We start from the raw sequence: 21,165 nt of genomic DNA, 5'->3' as shown, positions 1-21,165 counted from the left end.
AAAAGGAGACATCTAGGAAGTGAAAGTGTTTATACTTCTACAGTTTTTTTAAAATGTGAAGGTGGGACAACAGGTAATATGTAATTGAATCTATTTTCTAACACAATGACTAAATCATAATATACCTTTATTAATGCTTCAATATTGATTATTACTCAGTAGATAGTTTTTACTTTCTGGAATCAAACATTTTAAAAGAATGACAGGTTTGGCCCTATAAAAATAAGTTCATTTATTTTAAAAACTCTCTTTATTCATTTCCCTTTAGATAATTTTCAGGAAGCTATTTAAATATTGCATCCTTACACATTTTAAATCACTTATAGTAATTTTATTGATCTGGCTCTGTGGAAAACTATGCTGCAACTAAAAATAAAAAATTATTAAAGTTCTATATTCTTTTTCTTATCATAGAATGTAAAATTTTGCTATTTGTAGAAAGTTTTGCCACTAATTTTGAGAGATCAGTGGAGCTGTACTGAAGGGTACTTGGATCAAATCAGGCACAAGGTTTGCTTTTAGCAGGCAACAAAAGAACTTGCATACTGTCAGAACCTGGAAACAAGTACACAATTTATTGTGTAAGAACATGTTTGTGAAGGGCTAAGTGAGGACAGAGACTTTAATTCAGCTCTCTGTTCGTGACACACCAAGTAGAGAAAAAATTAGTGAAGATAAGACTTGACATAATGACTAAGGTATATCTGATTACTATATATTCAGACTCTGTATCCTGAAAAGATGGACTCATGCCATCGTTTCAAGTACCCATGGAACATTCACCAAAAAAATTAACCATTGATCATCAAAGAAAATCTAATTAATAATCCAGAAAATAGAGAGTGGTGTAATCAACATTCTCTGATCATAATGGAATAAAATAGAAATGAATAATAAAGTTACAAAAAGCCTTTTCATTTGGAAAGTTTAAATCTCTCAAACAACTCATGAGTAAAAATAAAATGGAAATTAAAGAATTTCTATAAATAACTACTTTTTTAGAACCTGAGGGCTATATTTAAAGCAATTCAGAAATGTACATAGCCTTATTCACTTAAAATGATACAAAATAAGGAATGAATTAAGGATATGACTCAAGAAATGAGAAAAACAAACTTGAAAACAAGGAGGAAGAATTTTTTTTAATCAGAAATCAGTGAGTCAAAAACTGAAAAACAATACAACTAATAAATAAATCCAAAAGTGGTTTTCTGAAGGAAAAAAATAAGACAAACCACAAAGCTTGCAGTAAGAAAAATGTGGGGGTGAGGGAGTTCAAATACACAATATAAGAAATAAGGGGACTGGGACTTCCCTAGTGGTGCAGTGGTAAAGAATCCGCCTGGCAGTGCAGGGGACATGGGTTCAATCCCTGGTCCGGGAAGATCCCACATGCCACGGAGCAACTAAGCCTGTGTGCCAGAACTACTGAGCCTGCGCTCTAGAGCCCATGAGCCACAACTACTGAAGCCCGCATGCCACAACTACTGAAGCCCGCATGCCACAACTACTGAAGCCCGCACGCCTAGAGCCCGTGCTCCACAACAAGAGAAGCCACCGCAATGAGAAGCCCACACACCACAACAAAGAGTAGCCCTCCGCTGGCTGCAGCTAGAGAAAGCCCGTGTGCAGCAACGAAGACCCAAGGCAGCCATAAATAAATAAATAAATTTATTTATTTTTAAAAAGGGGACTAATCAATAAAGCAAACTAAAATAATAATAAGAGATAACTTTGCTCAACTCTTACAGATAAATTTGAACTTTGATTAGAAATGGACTGATTTTCTAAGAAAATATAATTTATTGAAACTAACTCTAGAAGAAGTATCCAAACAAACTCACTCTGTAGAAGAAAGAGTTTTTCAGTGATCTCTCCTTTAAAACCAATAGGCCCTAACAGTTTCACAGTAGAATTTTATCAAAGCTTTAAAGAATAGGTTAACTCCAATGTGATTCAGACTGTTTCCAGGACAAAAAGAAAAAAAGGAAAAAACTGGAAACTTTCAAATTATTATTATAAACTGAGTAGAACCTTGATACCAGCACTTGACAAGATTATAAAAATTAAAACTGTAGATCCATCTTAATTTATGAAGAACAATGCATGAGTCCTAAATAAGATATTGGAGGGGAAAATACTCACAGATATTAGCAAATGTAATCTGGCAGAGTGCATTAGAAGAATAATTGACTAGCATTATATTTCAATGAAAAACATGTTTTTAATTTTAAAAAAAGAATAATCGTGGGTTTATTCCAGGAATACAAGAATGGTTTGATATTTAAAATGCTATTACTGTACCTCATTTTAGTGGTAGATACAAGAAGAAAAACCATGTAAATTTTCTGTAGATGCCAAAAAGGCCTTTGACAAAAACTCAACAACCATTCTTTATAAGACACACAAAGAAATAGGAATAGATAGATTCTTCCTTTTATTGCAATAGCATGATAAAAATAAATCTATCTTAGTCCAAAAGTTAGCATGATATTTAGTGGGGAAACTAGAGGTACTTTCACTAAAATTGAGAACAACATAAAGATACTCCCCATCGCAAATATTATTAACATTGGACTGGAGATAACAGTCAACATAATTTGACAATGAAAAGAAATTGGGGATATAAAAATTAGAAATGAGATGGGAAAATTGTCATTTTTTACAGCCAGCATGATTGTATACCTAGAAAGCCCACAAGAATCAACTGAAAAACTATTGCAAACAATAAAAATTCAATTAACTAGCAGAGTACAAAAGTAATATGCAGAGAGTAATAGCCTTCATGTGTGCCAATAACATTCAGATAGAATATATACTGAAAGAGAAGACCTCATTTATCTAGAAAGAAACTTAAGAAATGGATAAGACTTACATGAAGAAAATGTTAAAACCCCTATCTGTAGGACACAGAAGATGACAAACAAATGGAAAGATAACAAAGTTCTTGGATAGAAAGATTCCAACAAAAGTACCAACAGGTTTTGTTTCTGCATCTAGATAAGCTAATTAAAAGTTCACATGGAAAAACAAAGAAGAGCCAGAAAACTCTGAAAAAGAACAGTGAGGAGGAACTAGCCTTGTCAAACAGTAACCCATACTATAAAGGCTCAGTAATTAAGACAGCATGGTGCTGGTACATGAATCTACAGATCAATGAAACAGAATAGAAAGAAAGCCCAGAAAGTAGACACATAAATGGGAATTCAGTATATGGTAAAGGAGGCATCTCCAACCAGTAGAGAAACATGGACTGTTCAGTAAATGGTATTGAGACAACTGGGCAGCTATGTGGAAAAAAAGTTTAATTCATACTGAATACCCAAATAAATTCTGAACAGATCAAAGATTTAAATATTTTTTAAACAAACTCTAAAAGTACCAGGAGAAAACAGATTTAAATTGGAAAGACCTCTCTGACTCAAAATCCATACGCATTTAAGAGAGAAAAAGATATATTTTCATACTGGAATACTCATATTTTTTGGCATTGTCTGCAAATTATGGTAATTAAGAAAGAGAATTTTTTTTTTAAATGAGAGATAGGTTTTATGTTAGCTGTTCTGATTAGAGGCCTTTTTAACTTATTCCCAGTTTAAAAATCAGTTTGTCAAAGTCAACAGAAGTTTTCAAATACACTGGTGGAGCCTTATAGACCAAGGTAAGATTACTGTGCACCTGAAAAATGAAACATTTGTCAGGATCTGTTTTTATTATTTGGAAAGAATATCCCATTGATATTTTTAAAGCTTTCTTGAGATTACTTAATAATATTATGATTTTAATTTATCCTTATAAGCAATAACTTTAAACTACCCCCACATCTTTCCATAGCGCACATAAGGTCTCCAGAGGAAACCTCAAAAAGAGGAGGGTGTGTCTTTGAGAAGATTTGTTCCTGGTCACACAGGCAGGATTGTTTAATCTCTACAAGTTGGTTGACAAGAAATTAGAAAATAATTTGCATACTAACATGGGGCGATATTTGCATATATGTTTTCTTTTGAAGTGCAAGTATGACTTCTGCTGGATTTGCCTAGAAGAATGGAAAAAACATAGTTCTTCCACAGGAGGTTATTACAGATGTACTCGCTATGAAGTCATTCAGCATGTGGAGGAACAATCCAAGGAAATGACTGTGGAGGTAAAGAGAACTGTTGAAGCCAAGATTTCTAACTAAGCCACTTAATACCAGTGGCAGTGTTTTTCATTTCTTCTTTTCCTATCTTTATTGTAATGAGGCATTTAAATTCAATACACTTTAGAGTAGCCTTTAAACAAAATAGCTCTATAAACTTGAGCTTTGTTTTTTTTAATTTTCCTTTTTTTATATTGGTGAAGATTAGACAAGACGTATATCCCAACATGTCTCTAAAATGACTTAAAAACAATTTTAACATTATATCAACAATATAATATTATGTTATTGCATATAATAAGTATCTTAGTCTGCTTGGCTGCCATAACAAAATACCATAGACCGAGTGGCTTAAACAACAAAAATTTATTTTTCATAGTTCTTGAGCCTAGGAGGTCCAAGATCAAGATTTCTGCCAATTCGGTTTTTGGCAATGACTCTCTTCTTGGCTTATAGACAGTTATCTTTTTGCTATGTCCTCACAGGAAGGAGAGAGAGCAAGCTCTGTTGTCTCTTCCTCCTCTTATAAGGGCACCAGCTCTATTGGATTAGATCTCCACCCTAATGACCTTGTTCAACCTTTATCATCTCACAGGCCCTATCTCTAAATATAGTCACATTGGGGGTTACACCTTCAACATATGAATTGATGGGGGACACATTTCAGTCCATAGCAATAAACAACATAATAAAACATTGAAGATCTGATGAACATAAGGTTTGAGAGACATATTTACCTTACACTCTGGGAATTGCAGATTCACTGGTTTGTCACAGAGAATACAAATACAAGACTTTGTTCTGGGAAGTGTTTAAAATGTATTGGTTATTATTTTCTCAACAAAATAATCGATAAATCTGTATGCACTACTATCTGTTACTAATAAAATTTTGAAGTGATCAAAAACAATTTTAATAGCTAGTACTTTTATTTATAAATGTCATTTGTGGACTTTTGTTTCCTAGGCTGAGAAAAAACACAAACGATTTCAGGAACTTGACAGATTTATGCACTACTACACAAGATTTAAAAATCATGAACATAGCTATCAGGTATGTCCCAAATCATTTCAAATGTGCTAAACTCTACTGTTGTGAATAAATAAAGAAAATGATATATTTATTTATTTCTGTTCTTTTAGTTAGAACAGCGCCTTCTTAAAACAGCCAAAGAAAAGATGGAGCAATTGAGTAGAGCTCTCAAAGAAAGTAAGTTATAAGTGATATGTGTGATAATTAATGTAAAATAGCTGTCATGCTTAAGTCACTTCACTGGTAGGAGGTTAAGACCCTTAAAAGAATACCTTAGCTCCATTTACTCATTTGGCAGTTTGGAGTTTTCAGAAGCCCAGAGTGTAGTTTAGCATTTGAGGCCTCTGGTAAGATTTTCCACCTTGCTTACCTCACCTGCTCCTCTTAGTGCAAGCTCTGCTGCTGGCAGATAAACACACATTATGGTTTTGCTTACCCTGTGCCACTGCTGATGATGCTCTACAATGTTGGGAAAAGTGAATGGGCCCAAAAAGGCATCCCTGACCTAGTCAAAGGAGCAAGATTCACAAGCCATCAAATTGTCATGTAACTTGAATTCCCAAAGATTCTTGAGAATATTTAGCAGAGTGCCTAATATAGAATAGAAGTCAAGTACAGTTTTGGGAGAAATCATCTCACTGGTAAATAGCGGACATTGGAGTCAAAAAGCAAAGTCACAAGATAGGGCTTACTTATGGTTGCTAAAATGGAAGTTCAAAAAGAACATTCCTAAAAATGGATTGAATACTAGTTACATAATTAGAATATAATATCTCACAGTGACTGCACAGAGTACAGGTTCTGGCATGTTTGTTTTAAAAAGTGACTTTTTTTTTGGCTACTTCAGGTCCTCGCTGCGTGCAGGCTTTCTCTAGTTGTGGCGAGCAGGGGCTACTCTTCGTTGCAGTGCGCAGGCTTCTCATTGCGGTGGCTTCTCTTGTTGCAGAGCACGGGCTCTAGGCATGCAGTCTTCAGTAGTTGTGGCTTGCGGGCTCTAGAGTGCAGGCTCAGTAGTTGTGGTGCCCAGGGTTAGTTGCTCTGCGGCATGTGGGATCTTCCCAGACCAGGACTCAAACCCATGTCCCCTGCACTGGCAGGCAGATTCTTAACCACTGTGCCACCAGGGAAGTCCCTAAAAAGTCACATTTTTAAATTAATCACAGCTTATATATAAAAGGTTTTATGCCTAAAATGCAATCGATTACCCTTGTGTTTGCTCCATTTTATAAAAGTAATGAGTACTCACACCATTTTCATGAGGATAACTTCCTAATTAAAACAATAACCATAAGTTAAATAAATTAGAGTGGGACAAAAAGCATCAATAGCAGCTTAGTCTCCTTGTTAATTACTAGTTCTTAGACTGTAGTAATGACATAGCTATATCAAGCCAATACCAAACTCTTGAAGTATTATTGTCCACACTAAAAATTGAAAGAAAAGATCCTCACAGGTTCTACAGTCTATTCCATCACGGACGTATCTCTAATACTTAGAACAGTGCCCAAAACATACTAAATATAAAATAAGTATTTGTAGATGTAAAGTACTGCTTCTGTTCAACCTTCTGGAGGTTCTAGACAGCATAGGAAGACATAAAAAAGAATTAAAAGATAGAAGATTTGGAAAGGAAGAAATAAAACCACTCTTCCTCCCTTTCTCTCTTTCTCTCCCTGGAGTGTTTATTAACTAGCATTAGTTACCCAGTTGTTCCCCAGAATGTTGTGTCTTTTACCTTACAATGTTGTTTTTGCAGAAGCATAATTTATAATTAGGCTTTTTTTTTTTTTTAGCAAGCAACTTAGCAAGGCATTTGTTCTAATTCTTAATGAGTAAAATTCTGCTAGGGATAACCTAAAAACCTTAGTAAAACATGGAACCTTTGAGTTGACCTAAAGCTAGACTTGTTTACTCACAGGGTGAGAACAGAATGCAGGATCAATGTCCGCACCCTTCATGACTGCCATCAGCACTCCTGGGCTACTGCAGGGTGTGCTGCATTTATAAATGCATACAAGTCACCTAAAGGCAAAACGTATGAGTGTGTTATGTAGGCTTTTAGTCTAGTTCAAATAAATACTATCATATAGCTACTTCAAACAGTTTCTTCTTAGGGATCCTTGTTCTTTTTTCTTTCTTTTAAGAAAACTTGGTTGTTTAATTTTATAATAGTGTATTGGCAAAAAAAATTTTTTTCACTGTGCCTGGTTTACTTTATAGCTGAAGGAGGCTGTCCAGATACCACTTTCATCGAAGATGCAGTTCACGTGCTCTTAAAAACTCGACGCATTCTCAAGTGTTCTTATCCATATGGATTTTTCTTAGAACCTAAAAGCACAAAGAAAGAAATTTTTGAACTCATGCAAGTAAGATGTCGTTTTTATTAAATTTAAATGCAGTTACTATGAAAAACAGATCTTCTCCTTTTTCAACCACTTTACAACTAAGGTTTATCTTACTTGAGTGTAATTAATAAACAATTTTGTTTCTGTTTTTAGAATGGTTTTTAAATAAAGGAAAAGTTACCAATAATAAACTGAAATTTTCTTTATGTTTGAATTTGTTACTGTGCAGATTTGAATGAGTTCTGAGCTATGCAAACATTTCCTACCACATTTATTTCTTTTTTATTTTATTTTATTTTATTTATTTTTGGCTCTGTTGGGTCTTCGTTGCTGTGTGTGGGCTTTTTCTAGTTGCTTTGAGTGGGAGCTGCTCTTCGTCCCGGTGCACGGGCTTCTCACTGTGGTGGCTTCTCTTGTTGCAGAGCTTGGGGTCTAGGCTTGCGGGCTTCAGTAGTTGTGGCTCGCGGGCTCTAGAGCACAGGCTCAGTAGTTGTGGTGCATGGGCTCAGTTGCTCGGCAGCATGTGGGATCCTCCCAGACCAGGGCTCGAACCCATGTCCCCTGCATTGGCAGGCGGATTCTCAACCACTGCGCCACCAGGGAAACCCCCACATTTATTTGTTTATTTTAAACTGGTTGAGGTTGAAATCTGGCCTAATTCTGATTATGTAATTAGGAATTTTATCTTCAAAAATGAAACAAACCACATTACATACTAGATGGGAAAGTTGCTATTTGCCAGTTCATTTTAACAGTACAACTGAAAAACTTAAGAGTACTTGCAAAAACAAAACAAAACATGTAAGCAAACTGACATCAGTGGAGCTGACCAGGTTCATTGTACATTCCTCTTTTTTTTTTGAAGTCACCAAACTTTCTCCTCTTGCTACTGTTTTTATGTCATCCCTTTGAACTCCCCTCTACTAATTTATATCTAACATTTCCTTCAATGCTGAATATTCATTTTGTCCATGAGGCCTTCCAGACCTAACCCCAAATCACAAAGGTTTTGCCTTGCTTCACATTCCTTCAGCATTTACATATAGTCTGTACCATGTGGTCAGGTACTTACATGTACAATGCCTTGAAATTTATTAGTTCTTTTTCACACAGACAAATTATAAATGTTTTTATACAGCTGCTATACTATACTCACTACTTCTTTGTATCCATACCAACTGCATTACTATAAATGCCTATTGAATGAATGCTATTTTCCTAAAATGTGCAAAGTAGAAACATATGTTAAATTGGAAGTTATATAAAATTTGGATTAATTTCTGATTTCAGAAGAGTTAGATTTAACCAGACAGACACTGGATTTGCTATTGACTAACCCACTCAACCTATAATTTTTTTTTTCCTCTTCTTAACATAGACAGACTTAGAGATGGTCACTGAAGACCTTGCCCAAAAAGTCAATAGGCCTTACCTTCGCACACCCCGCCACAAGATAATCAAGGCAGCATGCCTTGTACAGCAGAAGAGGCAAGAGTTCCTGGCATCTGTGGCTCGGGGAGTTGCTCCTGCAGACTCACCAGAAGCTCCAAGACGCAGGTGAAAAGGATACACACCATGGAACTCATCCTAGCACCAGCCACAAATGCTAGCAGGTTTATTTTTTTCTCCAACTAGGGTTCATATTCCTGAAAGTTACTTATACCTAAAATATGGATAGCTGATAAAAGTATGTTAACTTCTTTTTGGTATTTTTTTCCCCCAGTACTATTTCTATTTTTTTCATTTTTTTGTTTTTCGTTGTATAGTTTCTCAGACTAAATTAGGCTAGGTAAATTTCACACTTCATTGAACTCAATTCAACAAGTATTCTAACGCATCGTTTTGATAGTCAGAAGCATCTTATAATGTGGAATTTGGAAGCCTTGCCAAATTGTTATGGTCATATTTGTATTTTTTGGTAAGAAGTTGTAAAGAAATTAGAAATCTGATATTTATAAAGTTTTTTAAGTGATCCGTATTCATCCATTACAGAGCAGTTGAGTTTTGGTTGTTTTATTTCAGGCACTTATACTACTTCTGCCATTATAAATTGAAGCATATTTTCTTATTCATATTAATTATAAGCATTAGAAATTCCTTGGACCCTTATTTTTACATAAACCCCTAAAAATAAAAATAGAAGCAATTGTAAAATACTACGGTTTAGCATGGTGATTTTTAATTTTTCCACCATTTTATACAAACATAAAGCAATGTAGAATTTGAAATAAATAATTAAAGAATCATTTTAATTATATTCAGTAGTTGATCTTTGGTTAAGCAAGTTCCAAGCAGAGGAATTAAAAGTAATGTTCAAAGGGCAGGGGTCTGATTGTTTGTACTGTGTAGTACTGATAATAAATCAAATGGTATGTCTAATTTCTTTGTAGCTTTGCTGGTGGAACATGGGATTGGGAATATTTAGGATTTGCATCACCTGAGGTAATTGTTTTGTGCGGGTTTGGTTTGGTTTGGTTAGTTACAATTTTCCTTAGTGCAGTCCTGCTTGCATTTGCACCCTCATCTATTCTAGATATAGTACTGAGATTGTAAGCAATGTTTTTTTCTTTCTTTTATAATAATAATGCCTCAGCAGAGTCTACATTTACCTATTCATTGGATTATCATCACATTATTAAATGCATACCCTCTCTTATTTTTAATTACTGAATAGTCAGAAGGCCAATTTATAGCTTACATTTTTGGAAAATATCTTTAATTAAAAGAAATATGAATTTTATTTATTAGAAATGCATTTCTAGGGCCTCCCTGGTGGCGCAGTGGTTGAGAGTCCGCCTGCCGATGCAGGGGATACGGGTTCGTGCCCCGGTCTGGGAGGATCCCATATGCCGCAGAGCGGCTGGGCCCGTGAGCCACGGCCACTGGGCCTGCGCATCCGGAGCCTGTGCTCCGCAACAGGAGAGGCCACAACAGTGAGAGGCCCGCATACCGCAAAAAGAAAAAAAAAAGAAATGCATTTCTAGTTGTAATATTGTTTCAGTCTGAATTTATTAAAAACCTAAATAGACAATCTTTTTTTTAAGTTATTGAAACAACCTGTTAGCATTGATTTATATTCAGTTACTAAGGTGGAAACTTGACATTAGTGTTTATGCAGAAAGAATGCTTTGATAGTTGCTCTCTGCTTCTCTTTAAGATTTTCACACTCTTCTTGTTTTCGTTGTTGTTGATATACCATCTTAAAATACAGAAGGTCTAAAATACTAATACTGCAAATAACATTTGCTGCAAATAGAAATAAGATAAAGTGAAAATCTTAATCACATTGCTATTTTCTGAGATTTAAATTGCCACTGTCACTGTTGAGTCTGATTTTAAATGGTTTTAGCAGTTCTCTCTGCTTTCTGGTTCTTTATACAACAGTATACCATTCGACGCTTATATTATGATAACCTTTTAACTTAATTCTTGGAAGGCAGCAGGACAAACTATGAAACCTTTATCATTTATAGTCCAATGTTATCTGCAACTGAAAGGCAGTGGAATTGATTATTATCCATAAATGACTGTGGTTTATTTAAATCAGATACTTTCTCTTTTCAGCTGCTAAGGATACTTGCAATCACCTTGTGGCCTTTTGTATTGGTAGATATATCCAAAACAAGATTTACTTGAGGAAGAATTTGTACTTAGAGCTCTGATACAGAAATTTTAAATTCACTTAAATTTTTAAAAAAATTTTAATATATTAATGAAATTTCTGTTGTAAAACAAATTATGAACCTTTTCTTTACCTGACCCTATGCTTGAATATTTCTAAGTAATCGTATAATTTCAGTTTTGGGGAATAGTATGGGAAACTTCCACCAGAAGGAGGAATAAACAAGCTTCAGTTATCAAAAAAAGAATACAAAGATTTCAGTATTTCAAGGTAGAAACACAGTTTAGCAAAAATAAAACCTTTACCAGTATATTCACAGTCATGTATGCATCATCTTGTGGCTTCTGGCTCTGATAATAACTTTAGTAATTTCAAAATATTTCTCTTGAATATTGAGGGTCTGCTAATATGACTGACACCATTTCATTTTGTAAAAATATAGGCAGGCTTTTTACCTCACATGTGAATACTTATAAATAAAATTATTGAGCTCTTGTTCTCTTGGGATTGAAAACTGAAATTATAAATAACATTTTTCTTAAATTTATTTTTTATGAGTTAATAAATTTTACAAGGATAATTTAATTCACTTTCAGTTTTCTATTCTTTAAAGTCTTTGGTACATTGAATACCAAGCTTTTATGTAAACCTTATTGCAGATCTAAAGAATTACCACACAGTATGAACCTTTAAAATTCTGCATGTGTGTGACTATCAAGTATCTGCCAAAATTATATCTATAAAAATTAGCTCTTTGCCTTCATATGGATTCTGAAAAAAATGTTGCCCAACTTCAGTAGACTTTTAGGTTGAATTTATATTTTTCATTAAAGTTAATTACATCTTATTCTTTTTAAACTAAATTGAGTGAGTCATTGACAAGCATCAGTATTTGTTTTGTGCCACTTTAATGGCATTGGAGCCCAGAGGAAACAGCATGATCGAAAAGTCTAAGAGACACCAGAATTTGAGGTCTAGCCCTATAACTTAAGGTCTACTTAGGCTGTGTCTTCCTTAATTTCTCATCTTTAAAATGTGGATGGTGATATCTACCCCATGGAAGTTCTGGAAGGATTAAAGCATCTGTTTAAGTTACTAACAAAATTGGTGCTCAATAAATGGTGGCTATTATTATTTACAAAAAAAAAAAAAAAAAACCTCCTGGAAGCTTTTTTCCCTATAAATCCTAGAACTTCTCACTCTTCTCTATAACCTTAACACTCTCAAACCATTTGGAGTATCCCAACTAAAGCCTTTTCATATGCTTACTTGAAGATCTTAGGAATCCATGGAAATTTTCAGATAAGTTTAATTTTATGAAAACAATTTTTTTAAAGCCTGTTGCATGGTGAGAGAATGCCATTTGAGTTTTTTATCAGAATAATTATAAATATAACAAGTTTCTTTTACAGGTTTTTTTAACCATTTAGTTTTCTTCAATTGGAGATATGTATATTCTATGGTCAGAAATAGTTTATTTAATTCAGAGTAACTTCGTACCATCACCAAGTGTACAAAGTAAACAAATTCTCCCTAAGATAAATCTTAACTGGAATAATGTTTTCTTGCCATGTTTGTCTGAGAAACATGGTAGTCCTCAGTGGTCCAGTGAACCATGATGACACATTAACAGTCATCCAGTTTTGGATCATGGGCCTCCAGGAAAAGAGGAAATGATACCCCAGCTCAGCAGTAAATTTAAAGAACCTGAATAATCTCTCTGGGCACTTGTAGTATCTTACGTTCATTTGTTTCTAACCTGGTAGAATGCCTTCCATTCTTTAATTAGGGTCCAATTGCTTACATAGCTGAAGGAGTTTGAATAAATTTAACCAGAGTTGTATGATGTAAAAGTTTTACTGGGGTTTTAAAACTTATTTTCATTTATTCCAGTTACTTTCACAACATAAGCATATTGAATATTCTAGAGTAACCAGATAATCATAAACCTGAGTATTTTACTGTTTATCACTGAAAGAGTCTATAACGATTCTCAAAATTAGCCTTTTTATGCTGGTGTCATGCACACTGGCCTGTCTTCTAGTCTCCTCTGTTGCTAAAATCTGGAGAAGTACATTTGTATGCAGATAATAGCAGGTAGGCCCAGATTCTGCCTCTGGTGATAGCAAACCCACTTTAAACTATTATCATAAATGTAAAATAAACTCAGGGACATCTGCCCAAATCTGTGTTCTTCCCGTATGCTAAATAGAAAACACTCCCCCCTGCCTGGGTTGTAGATAACCCCACGTATTAACTAATATAGGAAGGAAGCCAAGTAACATCTTATTTTAAAGGTAACCTCATATTATTCTTTGATGTGAGTATGGTATGTAGTAGTCCCAAAGAATACAGAATCCAACAATCTAACAAGCACTTAACTGTTAGTGCTTTTCTTTATTTAGTCTTTTTCTTTTATTTTCTGTTGCATATATCACAGTCATTTTTTTTAAAACCAGACCTCCAGAGAGGGCCTAACTTTTATTAGTAAAATCATTCTGGTATTAGTTATAATATTAGATAACAAGACCCAGGCATATGAAATAAGGCTCAGTTATGATCTAGCATTGGAGCTTGCAAGTATTCCCAATTTATCCAGACAATTATAATGGCTATTAAAAATTTTTTCTTTTTCCATTTTACCATTTCTGTTTCCTTGGCATGGCAATACCTGCAGTTTCTTTTTCTAAAGCCAAGTGATTTTATAATATGTATATAAAATCACACATTTTTTTCCTAGAAAAAGTGTATTTGTTTTATTTGCATTTAAAAATTTGCATGCTCTCCTGTATTTTATAACCTTTGGTTTATGCAGGAATATGCTGAATTTCAGTATCGGAGGAGGCACAGACAACAACGCCGTCGAGGAGATGTGCACAGTATGCTTAGTAATCCTCCAGACCCTGATGAGCCAAGTGAAAGCACTTTAGGTGAGTTCTTGAGTTGGGTTTGTTTTAATCTTAGTTCTCTTGCATTTATTCTTAAAAGTGGCTAATCTAAATATTTGTGGAACAGTTTGTAATTTAGATATACAGTCAACATGCAGATGCTTCTAATGTCACAGGATACAGAAAACCAGGGTGATTAAGAACATGGGCTGTGCAGTTAATGGCTTCCCTGTGTGTCCTTTATCCCATAACTTCTCACATGGACTCTGACCTTGTACATCAAGTACAGTCAAAAAGATGCTGTGTGACTTCTGAGGCTAGGTCACAAAAAGGATACAGTTTCTGCCTTTCTTTCTCTCTTCATCTGGAACACTTACATTTGGGACCAAGCCAGAATGCTATGAGGAAGCCCAAAGTAGCCAATGTGGAGAGATAGTATGGAGAGATCATGTGGAGAGAACTAAGATGCCCTAGCTGTCCCCTTAGCCAGCATCAATTTCACCAGAAAGATACATGGGTGGCAAAAAAAAAGCACTAAAAATGAGACAGGCTGGGACCTGGGACCCTTTGCTGAAGTGCTGCAATGCTTGCACCTGGACACACCTCTCTCTGAGCAACAAAATACAAAGAAACTATATGGGACTAAAAATAACTGCGTGCATGTGCAGTTGGGACAAATTATGGACAAAAAGATATAAAAGACCAAAAAACTCAACTGCCACTTCTGAATAGCGGGGAGCAAAAACAGGGTGTTGGGAGCAAAGGCAGGGTAGCGCGCATGCCGCCTGCACTCAACACCCCCAGAGGGGTGGGCAAAACACCTAAGCCACCACCCCACACCCACCACTGGACACACCCCTACCCTCCCACCATATATAGGAACAAGCTCGCCTCCCCTTGGGGAGTGAGCAAGCAAGGGAACCTGTTGTTTGTTCTCACCCCCTCCTGCTGCAGCGGGGGCCCCAGTAAAACCTTGACTGGAGGGGGAGGAAAAAAAGAACATGGGCTGTGGAGTCAGGCAGACCTGAGTTCATGACCCCAGCCCTGCTGCGTATCGGTGTGAAACTTTAGTCAAGTCACTTACCCTCCCCAAGCTTTGGTCTCCTCATTCTAAAGAAGCAATAATAGGAACCTCCCTGGTGGACCAGTGGTTAAGAATCTACCTTCCAATGCAGGGGACATAGGTTTGATCCCTAGTCGGGGAACTAAGATCCCACATGCCTCGGGGCAACTAAGCCTGCACACTGTAGAGCCGATGTGCCACAACTAGAGAGCCTGGGTGCCGCAACTAAGACCTGAGGCAGCCAATTAAATAAATAAATAAATAATTTTTTTTTAAAGCAATAATAATAGTATCATTTTGTGGGCTTATTGTGAGCATTAAATGAGATAATAAGTGTAAAACCCTTAAGTACTATTAGCACCTATTGAGCACTCAATAAATTGTAGCTGTTGATTACTGTTATTGTGTTCATGAAATATTTTTCTCCTAGCCTCAGTTCTCCTATCAACATTTTTTAAAATTTCTGATGTTAAAGATAAATTATATTAATTATCAGCTTTAAATATTAAATTATTAATTGAAAATCTTCAAACTATGGTGTCAGCAGATCATCTTTAATAAATCAGGATCGACAGGCCTCAAGATGGGGCTACTCCTTCTTGCGGTGCACGGGCTTCTCATTGCAGTGGCTTCTCTTGTTGCGGAGCACGGGCTCTAGGCACGCGGGCTCAGTAGTTGTGGCTCGCGGGCTCGGTAGTTGTGGCTCTCAGGCTCAGTAGTTGTGGCACACGGGCTTAGTTGCTCTGCGGCACGTAGGATTTTCCCAGACCAGGGATCAAAACCGTGTCCCCTGCGTTGGCAGGCGGATAACCACTGAGCCACCAGGGAAGTCCTTCTGTAGTTTTAAGAACTCTGAAAACTAAAACATCTTTCTTATTGCTTAAGGGGAAAAAAAAGAGCACTTGGTAGCACTTGTATTTGTGAATAGAACCATTTATAATGCAAGCAAAAATATGAAGAACGATCATGGATTTGAAGTAATAGTGTTAGATATATATTGCTGTTCATGATGAGAGAAATACGGATGAGAAATCTCTGAAAGATTAAGTGAACTTGTGAACACAGGTTTTCACCAGCACTCAAAGAGAAATCATCAATTTAAATAAAAAGATGTATGAGATCTTGTGTGACTAAATTATCTCTGGCACCACTTGCTTTGAAACAGATATCCCGGAAGGTGGCGGTGGCCACAGGCCTGGCACCTCCGTGGTAAGTTCTGCGTCTATGAGCGCACTGCACAGCTCTTCCCTGCACGACTACACCCCCGCCAGTCACTCTGAGAACCAGGACTCTCTTCAGGTAGCCTTTCTGGGCAGCCTTGTTGCCCCTGCTTTTGCTCTTTCTCTGTTTAGCCTGGCTTCCTATTTTTACTTCTATTGCTTTCCTTTTTCTTCCTCCCATTCTAAAATCTTTGCTTCAGAGATGTACTACAGGGAAAGATTCTTCTATTTCAGATTTACCTTAAGTAATTTTTTTTCCCTTTAGCATCCACAAGGAGAAAATTAAAATAAGATTTGAGTAGGTCAGATAATTCTTCTGTATAAATAGAGATACTATTAATTATCTGTTTGGTAAAAGAACAGTGGTAGACCTCACTGGGTTCAATCATTTTTCCTTTTAAATTTTAAAGTAATTTTACTTTCTGTTGCCTCAGGCTCTGAGTTCCTTGGATGAAGACGATCCCAATATACTTCTTGCAATACAGTTATCTCTGCAAGAATCTGGGCTAGCCATCAATGAAGAAAATAGAGACTTTCTCAGTAATGAAGCATCATTAGGAGCGATAGGCACCTCTTTACCTTCCAGGCTGGACTCGGTCCCCAGGAACACAGATAGCCCTCGGGCTGCATTGAGCAGTTCTGAGCTGTTGGAACTTGGTAACAGCCTCATGAGACTAGGAGCAGAAAGTGACCCATTTTCAACTGACACCCTGAGTTCACACCCTCTCAGTGAGGTGAGAAGTGAATTCTATCCCTCATCCAGTGACCCTGACTCAGCTGGCCAGGACGCCAACATCAATGACAATCTTCTTGGCAATATTATGGCTTGGTTTCATGACATGAACCCTCAGAGTATCGCCCTGATTCCTCCAGCAGCTACAGAAATCAGTGCAGATTCCCAGCTCCCCTGTGTCAAAGATGAGTCAGAAGGTGTGAGGGATGTGGAACTGATGCCGCCAGAAGATTCAGTGTTTGAAGATGCTGTGGTCAGTGAAGGTAGAGGAGCCCAAATAGAAGAAGAAAATCCTTTGGAAGGAAACATTCTGGCTGGGGAAACAGCATCTCAAGCTGGCGACAGTGGTAATGAGGCAGCCAACAAGGGGGATGGTTCTGATGTTTCAAGTCAAACACCTCAAACCTCAAGTGACTGGCCTGAACAAGTACATTTAGTGTGAGCTGCACACCTCGGGGCTCTAAATGAATTGCAGGTACAGATGGTATGCTAGTGGAATATGCTTTATAGAGATTTGATCCACTTAATTCCAACTAATTATAAACCACTGACATTAGAATTAAATACAGAGGAGTTCCCTTGAATGGTGGCTTCATTTCTGATTTTAACCTTACAGGGAATTTCTTTTGTATTTAATTGGATAGCTTTTTCCCTTTTTGCTGATGAACAGAAGAGTGGGAGAGAGAAACACAAATGAAATAAATAGGTTAGATTCCACATTTTAAGAAAATGCTGTCCTCTGTTTAGCCTAAGGTCAGCAATACTTAAATTGAACATTTAAATTAAAGGCTTACTCTCCAATCCTTGGGTGGTTTTTCCTTTTTAAAAGAATAAAAGTTTTCTTCATTTTAGAAGTTATTTTGGACAGATCTAATAACATTTCATTCCTCAATCTCTTTGTGCTCTTCCGTAATTTTCTTTCTTCCTTTTTGTCTGAGCAGTGTGAATTGAGGTATCCAAGGCTTCTCTTTAGTGCAGCATCTACCACAGTGAAATTCATTTTAATTTTCACATGAATCAAAGATCTCTTTTCATGTCTATTTATAGTCCACTTGTGCCAAACTCTGACTCGTGCGCTAACAAGGCGTTCAGGTGTGCAGTGTCCTGGAGGGCTCCAGAGCAGTCTCAGCCTTCTCAGAAGTAAAAGGTGCCACTTGGTAGCAATGATATTCCAGAATTTAATGGGCTTTTGTTGCCATGGAGACTGCATTTAAATAAATGTAGCCTGTAGCTTAAGTTAACTAAATCTAATGCTGCTGTTAAATACAGTTTATTTTAATATTAAAGTACAGTTGATTAGCAACAGCGGTGCTGTATTTTAAGAGACACTTTATTGGAAGTGCAATCATAGTTCTTTGTTTTCACAATTTTACAGTGCATTCTAATTACTAATGGGTGCAATTACTTTTAATGGGAAGTGTTTTATAAAATAGAAAAAAAGTGGAGTTTTCATGAGTTATAGTAAATCCCACAATTATTAAAAAACTCAATAAAACATCCTGCGCAACATGTTACCGTGCCTTTGCCTAACCTAAATGGATAGTTGCCAGTTAAGTAAGTAATTCAGATTTCAGTGTCTCTTCCGAAGTAACTATGCTGTGTGAATTGCAAAGACCTCCATAAAACCACCCATGGCCTTGCCTTTACAGTAAATATAACAACTAAATGTTCAATCAGTTTGTTTGCCTAAATCGCAAATGCTGACGTGTTTGTTGTATTGCACAATACTCATTTGCTGTGTGATTACTGTTTAGTGTTGAAAAAAATCAACTTCCTAGTTATCAGTGTCTTACTGTGAAGAAAATACTGGTCCTAGTTGTAATTAAGATACAATGGTACAGTGTGTAATTAAAACTAGAATAAACTGTTGGAATGGCTGTTTTACTTACATATTATCAAAACTAGAGTAACATAAGCAAAATAGATACGTAATACTCCATTTAATGTTTTGCCAGATTCTTATCAGAAATCTACAGATACCAAAATTTCAGTACCAAGTTTGTACAGGCAAGTCCTGGGCTGGGTAAAAGGTTATATTAGTATTGATATCCACATGAGTTGTAATTGTGGTTTTCGATTACTTTTTTTCCCCAAACCCCGCTTTTGAAATTTTCTTGTACTTTAAACCATATGGCTCAGACATTATATTAGAGTATTTAATATTCCCCTCTTCCCTTAGGGTAAACTGTGTGGGAATTGCTCCTATGCCATGGATATCAAAAGTCCACATTAGTTTTTACATCCCCAATTATCAGAAACACTGATATCAACCCCTTTTAAAATTAGTTGGGGAAAATATTACGTTTATCTGCAGTGTATTACTGTATATTAAACTGAAATAGTCCATTAAAGGATTTTTTTACAAATTTATTTTGGATTGAAAATATCAACACCAATCAGTTTTTAGCTCAAGTTGTAATTTTTCAATAGAAGGAGTCTTTGTATCACATTGAGGCGCCTTACAAAGCTGCAGTAAGGTGAGAAAGAGTGCCCTGTGTGCAGACAGTATAGCCGTGGGTTCTGGTTCCTCTCACTTGTGCAGTACCCTGTGTTTCTGTGGTGTTCTCTCCTGAGCATGAAAACGATCATTATCCAGTTTGTATTTCCTTGGTACATATTTTAAAAACATAGTCATTGACTTTACAATTCACAAAGTTTGGCAAAGCCTATTTTGTAAACAAGTTAATTTTATAATGTAAAAAAAAAAATTACTCTAACCTTGACTTGTTATTTGCACTTTCATAGTCTATACTTGATACATTCCCACTTTATATACAGTAGGATTCTACAAACGTGTAGATGTTTAGCCAAATGAATGCTGTTAATAAATAATATGTAAAATTCTTTGATTAAACATTTATTACTTAAACTACTTCACTTTTGTCTCATTACATTATAGACTTTGTTTAACCAAGTCAGGAAGCTGATCTTTTTCAAGTTAAATTCCCTCCAGTATGATGGGATTGATTTGATTCTTACAGGTAATAGATTAATTCCTAATATTTTTTACACTAGCCCACTTACTGAGCACTTTATACCCCAGAGATAAGTCCAAAACATTGCATGACAATGCGTTAAAACGCTGTGACTTCAACAATCATTATTTTTGATCACTGTAGATTTCAGAAGAAAAGTGTGATTTTTCCTTGAAATCTCTAATAGAAACATACAGAAAAATAGAATTTTAAGATATTTTGTGAAATTGCTTAGGATAGGAAAATTTCTTATGCCATATGAATAGAAATGCCTGCTTCTTAATCATTTTGTTATTCTTTCCCATCTGAGTTATTACAACAGCCCTCGGCATCTGTACTTCAATGTGCACGGGCACAAGTTCCAGGCCACCGGCTGGTGCTTCACAGGATGTGCCCGTGGTAACCACCAAGAGTCATAGTCTTATTTGTGCCTTTCGTTGTGTGGATCTCAAGCTTAGCTCCAGTGTCCATATGCATGTTTATTGCAGCCACTGATCTCATTTTTCTTCCCTTTTTAGTCCTCAAATATTGTTGCTTATCTATTATGAATTAAAATCTGAGACTTATTGAAGTTTGGTCATAATTTTAAAAGTTATAGTTAGTAAATCACTAAAGAGTAAAATCTTGGAATCTAAATATTTCATGATAATACAAATTTGGGGGGTTTTTTTTTTCTTTTTTTTAAGGCTGAAACAAAAACTCCATAGGAGAAGTGTTCATGTGCTTGGCTCTTGGGCTGAGTAGTAGTATCTCAGCCCTGGACTATGGGCATAGTTCCTAGGTCATCACCTTAGCAACAGTATGTTATTGCCTTGTCAGTCATTATCCCCTTCTCTCTAGAATAGATTTCTTTCTAGAAAGATGTAAGTGCCTCTTTCTAGATTATTACATCACTGTCATTATTTTAGGAACTGGGAGTAGTCGTACTTCGTAAAGAAAGATGGACCAGAAAAGTTTCCTAAATTTAGTTCTCTGTTGCACTTAGGACTGACAGGTGGCTGACAAACTGAGTGGTGGCCAAACTTTTGAAGAAATTCTTCTTCTTCTGTCTTTAAAACTGTAATTTGAAAATATTCCTGATCAGGCTATATATCATCTCTTAGCCAGCCGTTGCATAATGGCCTAGCCTGAACGAGGCATCAGTTTACA

The 21,165-nt window shown here is 36.1% G+C and overlaps 1 protein-coding gene across 5 annotated transcripts in view; it reads left to right on the top strand.

Moving 5' to 3' along the window:
• Positions 1 to 19,913, top strand: part of ANKIB1 (ankyrin repeat and IBR domain containing 1) — a 156,444-nt gene extending 136,531 nt beyond the window's left edge. For 3 of the 5 annotated variants that reach the window (XM_082631662.1, XM_082631658.1, XM_082631659.1), the window contains 9 exons: positions 4,010 to 4,144; positions 5,105 to 5,191; positions 5,281 to 5,347; positions 7,391 to 7,536; positions 8,894 to 9,072; positions 9,906 to 9,957; positions 13,953 to 14,067; positions 16,254 to 16,387; positions 16,743 to 19,913. In XM_082631662.1, the coding sequence (XP_082487788.1) occupies positions 4,010 to 4,144; positions 5,105 to 5,191; positions 5,281 to 5,347; positions 7,391 to 7,536; positions 8,894 to 9,072; positions 9,906 to 9,957; positions 13,953 to 14,067; positions 16,254 to 16,387; positions 16,743 to 17,483 (1,656 nt within the window). In that variant the 3' untranslated portion in view covers positions 17,484 to 19,913. The remainder of the gene's footprint in view (positions 1 to 4,009; positions 4,145 to 5,104; positions 5,192 to 5,280; positions 5,348 to 7,390; positions 7,537 to 8,893; positions 9,073 to 9,905; positions 9,958 to 13,952; positions 14,068 to 16,253; positions 16,388 to 16,742) is intronic. The other 2 variants (XM_082631660.1, XM_082631661.1) reach the window with 2 other exon arrangements.
• The last annotated feature ends 1,252 nt before the right edge of the window (positions 19,914 to 21,165 follow it).

The sequence above is a fragment of the Mesoplodon mirus genome (assembly GCF_964341445.2).
Source record: "Mesoplodon mirus genome assembly, chromosome: 9".
NCBI classification, from domain to species: domain Eukaryota; kingdom Metazoa; phylum Chordata; class Mammalia; order Artiodactyla; family Ziphiidae; genus Mesoplodon; species Mesoplodon mirus.
Note: the sequence above shows the minus strand (reverse complement) of the source record. Positions and strands in the feature narration are given on the sequence as shown.